Source organism: Nanorana parkeri, unplaced genomic scaffold (assembly GCF_000935625.1).
Source record: "Nanorana parkeri isolate BGI_ZX_2015 unplaced genomic scaffold, ASM93562v1 scaffold707, whole genome shotgun sequence".
NCBI classification, from domain to species: domain Eukaryota; kingdom Metazoa; phylum Chordata; class Amphibia; order Anura; family Dicroglossidae; genus Nanorana; species Nanorana parkeri.
Genome location: NW_017306975.1, coordinates 489,131 through 495,080, shown reverse-complemented (window position 1 = coordinate 495,080; position 5,950 = coordinate 489,131). Strand labels below are relative to the sequence as shown.

The 5,950-nt window shown below is 43.9% G+C and overlaps 1 protein-coding gene across 1 annotated transcript in view; it reads right to left on the bottom strand.

The window, feature by feature from the left end:
- Positions 1-3,075, bottom strand: part of CNP (2',3'-cyclic nucleotide 3' phosphodiesterase) — a 20,059-nt gene extending 16,984 nt beyond the window's left edge. Inside the window, exon 1 of the mRNA XM_018563890.1 lies at positions 2,990-3,075. Coding sequence (XP_018419392.1) covers positions 2,990-3,070 — 81 coding nt within the window. The 5' untranslated portion in view covers positions 3,071-3,075. The remainder of the gene's footprint in view (positions 1-2,989) is intronic.
- Between the last annotated feature and the right edge of the window lie 2,875 nt (positions 3,076-5,950).

The following is a 5,950-nucleotide window of genomic DNA, read 5'->3' as shown; positions in this document are numbered from 1 at the left end:
CACACAAATATAAAAGTGTGGCTCTCAAAAGGCCCATATTAGAATCTACAGTATATTGGAATTATTTCTAGCACAGACACAGGAACCCAGAATAACTCTTAGTCAAGACACGTTAATCCAATACCCTTTAACTATAATGCTAAAAAAACGAGACAGCTTCCTCCCGCTTTCTAATATTACTCAAAAAGTCACTTATTGCAGCCCCTCAATTCTCCCGGTCACAATACCTTTGAGACAGAGATGGTACCCATGATTTCCTCCTCTGCCAATATCCATGAACGATGGCACCCCTCAACTCCTTCACGCGCGATTCTCATAAGTCAGTGATGGCACCCCTCCATAATATCCACGAGTCAGTGGTGGTACCTCTCCATTTATTCTTTCCCAATATCCTGGAGTCAGTGGTGGTACCCCTCCACTTATTCTCTCCCAATAGCTTTGAGTCAGTGATGGCACCTCTCCACTTATTCTGTCCCAATACCCTTGAGTCAGTGATGCCACCTCTCCACTTATTCTGTCCCAATACCCTTGAGTCAGTGATGGCACCTCTCCACTTATTCTGTCCCAATAACCTTGAGCCAGTGATGGCACCTCTCCATTTATTCTCTCCCAATACCCTTGAGTCAGTGGTGGTACCTCTCCATTTGGTCTCTCCCAATACCCTTGAGTCAGTCATGGCACCACTTATTTATTTTTTTCACACAATACCCATGAGTCAGTGATGGCACCCCCCCCCCCTCCCCATTTATTCTCTTCCAATACCCAGCAGTCAAGTCATCTTACCGCTCAAATCTTCCTTTTACAATACCCATAAGTTAGTGGTGTCCCCCCTCTATTTCTCTACTACCAATAGATGTATGGCTAATTACTATGCAATAAAAAGCTGCATCTCTGACCTCTGCCACCTACAGGTACAGGTCTACCGTTACTAGTGATAAATTCAGCCTTGACAATCAAGCCAGGGGTTTTTTTTGGTCCTTTTTCTAACACCCATGAATTAAAGGTCACTTTTCATTTCTTTCCTTTAACATACACATCACATATATACATACTTGCCTTCTTCTAAAATCATCAGCCTTGCTGAAACCAGGTATAATAAGTAGTTATTACCCACAGTAGACTTAATAACATAATCTAAGCACATCTTCCCACCACAGATAGTGCATAATGTACGTAGCAAACTTCTTGATGAGATGCATGCTAAAGTGAACCTATCACACCCCTGACATACACTCAGCTTGTCCTCCTCTTGAGAACAGATACTGAGCACTGGAGCCTCTCACAGCATGCCCAGCCAGGCACATGTATACAGCTCTCATCTCCCACACGTCCCCGTCACAAACACAGCTAATAGGGGAGACACATCAGAAAAGGGAAAGCACAGCCTCAGTTCCTCTTCATACATGTAGTTCATAGGAAGCACAAAGCATGTCCTTATATGGAACACATAGCCTCAGCCCCCCTTCATACACCTCAGCCCCCCTTCATACACATACAGTTATAAGGAACAAGTAGCCTCGGTCCCCCTTCATACACATACAGTTATAGGGAACACGTAGCCTCGGTCCCCCTTCATACACATACAGTTATAGGGAACACGTAGCCTCGGTCCCCCTTCATACACATACAGTTATAGGGAACACGTAGCCTCGGTCCCCCTTCATACACATACAGTTATAGAGAAGACATAGCCCCAGTGCCCCTTCATACACATACAGTTATAGGGAACACATAGCCCCAGTCCCCCTTCATATACCTACAATTATAAAGGAACACGTAGCCTCAGTCCCCCCTTCATACACATACATTTATAGGGAAGACATAGCCCCAGTCCCTCTTTATACACTTTGGCAAGGAGAAGAGGAGCGGCACAGGCTCCAGCTTCTCCTCGGATCCCCGCTGCTCTCCCCCACCTGTATGGGCAGAGGACTCTGTGTGCTCAATCTCTTTTTCTATTTCAAAAGGGAAATGTCGGGGGGGTCTGTTTAGACCCCTGATATTTCCCCGAATCCCCCCAAAAGTAAAAAAAATAAAAATAATAAAAACAGAAAAACAGACACACTCATGCACACATATTACTAGACATGTGCAAAGACTAAAAATTTGCTTCGGACTAAATGAACGGAAACTACAAAATGTTTCATTAGTTTCGTCAAACGTAACAAATTTTTATGCTATTTTGGATTTGGCCACCAGCGCATTCTGCGTATGCGCGCTGCTATGACGCTATATGTGTGATGCGCATGACATCACATACCGCACAAGTCTGTTGGGGGGCACAATTTTCTGTTCTTGCCTCGGGCGCAAAAAGAGCTAGCTACGGCTCTGCACATACAGTTATAGGGAACACATAGCCTCAATCCCCCTTCATACACATACAGTTATAGGGAACATCTAGCCTCAGTCCCACTTCATACACATAGTTATAGGGAACACATAGCCTCAGCCCCTCTTCATACACATATAGTTATAGGGAACACATAGCCTCAGCCCCTCTTCATACACATATAGTTATAGGGAACACATAGCCTCAGCCCCTCTTCATACACATACAGTTATAGGGAAGACGTAGCCTCAGCCCCTCTTCATACACATAGTTATAGGGAACACATAGCCTCAGCCCCTCTTCATACACATAGTTATAGGGAACATCTAGCCTCAGCCCCTCTTCATACACATAGTTATATCACACACACACACACACACACACACACACACACACACACACACACACACACACACTTATAGGGAACACATAGCCTCAGCCCCTCTTCATACACATACAGTTATAGGGAAGACGTAGCCTCAGTCCCCCTCACAAACATACAGTTATAGGGAACACATAGCCTTAGTCTTTCCCGGTCCATGATCCACATGGACCTGTCACTTCCTTCTTCCACTGACAATCTGCTCCTGAATCCCGCCGCAGTCTCTAGTGACAGCAGTAAGTAGGGCAAGGATGCACCAACAGGTGTCTTCTAGCGGTTACCTGACAGCCGCCTCTCAGCGTGTTGCACAACCAATGTGGAAACCCAGAAAGCTGCAGAGCACTGGTGACCCGAGCACACATATCTTTCCATGTCACTGCACCGCCCTCACTATAGCCACGCCCCTCCACTGTATTATAAGGGAGCCCAGGAACTGGCCCTTCCTCCGTACACTGTGTATTGGTCAGTACACAATGTAGAGCGTTATAGGATATCAGTATGGTCTGACATCACGGAGAGCTACGTTAGTAGGGGACCCCAAAAACAGAGGAGAGATGCTTAGAGATAGCTGAGTCCGATCTGGATCCATTGCAGACGCCCTGTTGCTTCTTGTCCCTCTAGATTTCACTCACTCTGTCAGGACAGTGCCAGAAAAAGCTCTCCCTGGAAATACTTTCCTCCTCCTTTAACCCCAGTGTACATTATTGTGTGTGTGTGTGTGTGTGTTTACGTGCACTCTTTTTGTTCACTTTGGTCAGACTTCAAAAAAATAAATAATTAACTGCTGATAGCCTTTCCATAACCAGGTCACACAGCATAACGCACTCAAACATAACATCTTCAAACACAGAACTGTGACTATTAACATCTTCCCCAATATCATTGATAAATAGGTTAAACAGTATGGGGCCTAGCACAGAATTTTGGGGCACGCCATTCTCGACCTTAGACTAATTCGAAAAAGAACCTTTTACCGATACTCTCTGGACACGTTCCTGTATCCAGTTCTTTATCCATGTACACAGAATTTCATCAATGCCCACAGATTGCAGCTTGTTTATTATTAAGCGTTTATGTGGTACCGTGTCAAATGTTTTTGCAAAATCCAGGTACACTATGTCCACTGGCTTTCCTCTATCCAAGTGTCTACCCACCTCCTCATAGAATGTTAGTAGGTTGGTCTGGCAAGAACGGCCCTTCATAAATCCATGCAAATTATTACTTATACCATTGCCACAAACAAAATCCATTAAATAGTCCTTTATCATACCCTCAAACAGTTTGCATACTACCGTTTCCCTGAAAATACGACCTACCCCGGAAATAAGACCTAGTACTATTGTTAGGAATTGTTAAAATATAAGACCTACCCCAAAAATAATACCTAGTTGTGACCATTCCCAGGGCCGGTGGTGGCATAAGGGGGAAACTTGAAGAGCCGAGGGAGAGGCAGGAGAGAATCAACGGTGCCAACGAAGTCAGCGCTAGAGGAAGCAAGGCGGCACCGGAGGGAGCAGAGCCGCATAAGCCAATGCCTCCTCTATAGCGCCGCCTCCTGTCACAGGCGGAGTGATACCAAATGCACTCCGCCTGTGAGGAATCAATAGTGAAAGTGCGCTTCACTCATTCTGGCCAGCGATTGGTTACCAAATTGCTCTTGGAAAAGTACGGCACCCCCGATTGCCCTGATCACCATATTTTTGTACATGAATACATGTAGACTGTTGTACATGAGTAAGTGTGGATTGTTGTACATAAAAAAAAAAAAAAATAATAAAGACCTTTAAAGTGAATTTACGTATGTCTGAACTCCTGAATGTATCTCTCCCTTGTTCAGAGAGGAATTCAGTACAATCTTCTTTACCTTTTAAGTGACAACCTTCTTCTTTGAAGTATTTGGGCATACAAGTTACAGTAGACCTTACCCAACTATATGACCATACTTATTACACCAAAGATCAAGCTAGAGCAAATCTACTCCAGGGTGCACAGCAATACCTAATTTGTGGCACACTCATCATTTTCATACGTGAGCACATAGTGAGCAGCTTCTAAAAATGTTTAGGGTGTTTTTAAATTTACTTTCTTAATTTAACTTTACTGCTATCACAAGGTAGCTGATCTTGTTAAGGCTATATCAGATATTAGACCCCTTAATGCCACCGCTGCACTCTTCTGAAGCCGATCGAGTGCAGACTGTGCTCAGTTAGCTCTTTTCCTAGCCAGAGTAGCCAGAGATTGACAGCTCTGAACCTGTAGCACTTGTGGGGGCATGCGTCATGGTTGTTCACTGACCTTCTTCCACTCTTCATTCTAACACCTGCCATGCTGGTCACAGGCACCCAGGAAGGACAGGTAGGCTCGGGAAACATGGCAGAGGGGGGCACGTTTCTGAGCTTCTAGAAGTGGTTATACAGCTGCTCAAATAATTTCACTAAAAAACCAACAGCCAGTAGTAAAAATTGAAACAATCTCTCGGAGTTTGTGGACATGCCAGTGCTGTCACGAACATAGTACTTACATCCATGGCAGCAAAAGAGCTAAAAAGCAATTGTCCACTCTTCCAGGAGTGCCAATCTCCTGGTCCCCCAGTGCGCTCAGCGATTCCTCCTGCTGACTTCCATGTCACCACTCAGTCCTGTAGTGTAGTGACATGATGTTGGCAGGACAAACCACTGAGTGCATCAGTGGGAGATTCTGTCTTAAATATCAGTTTAAGACCAAAGAAGGCCTTGAAAAAAAATATCATATAGTTATTATAGTTAGTATTATAGCAGTAGTAGCTTATAAAAATCAAATATAATTATCTAGCTTCTAACTTGCACATGCCTGTGAAATAGTGGAAACCTACAATACTCAAAATCCTAAATAGATGATGCATTAAAACTCTTAACAACTCATTAGTTAGACCTAAAGTGTATGTAAATTCAAAATGTATTTTGGCATCATGCCTCATGGCATACAGTTTTTTAAAGCTGAACTCCTGGCACAACATTTTAAAATCTTTTCAATAGATATTTTTCACTTACCATGCAGCATGCCCATATAAGTAATCTTTACTCCCAGCCTCACATCTGACCCCCACCAAGGTGATCATGTCTCTTCCACTCCCCCCGTGTGCTATTTCACATTCAGACTGTGATGACATTCAAGAAACCCAAACTGCGATGACATTGCTAATCAGGGAAAGGAAAACAAATAGGGCCATCCTGCATGGGTAAGTAAAGAATAATAAATAAGCA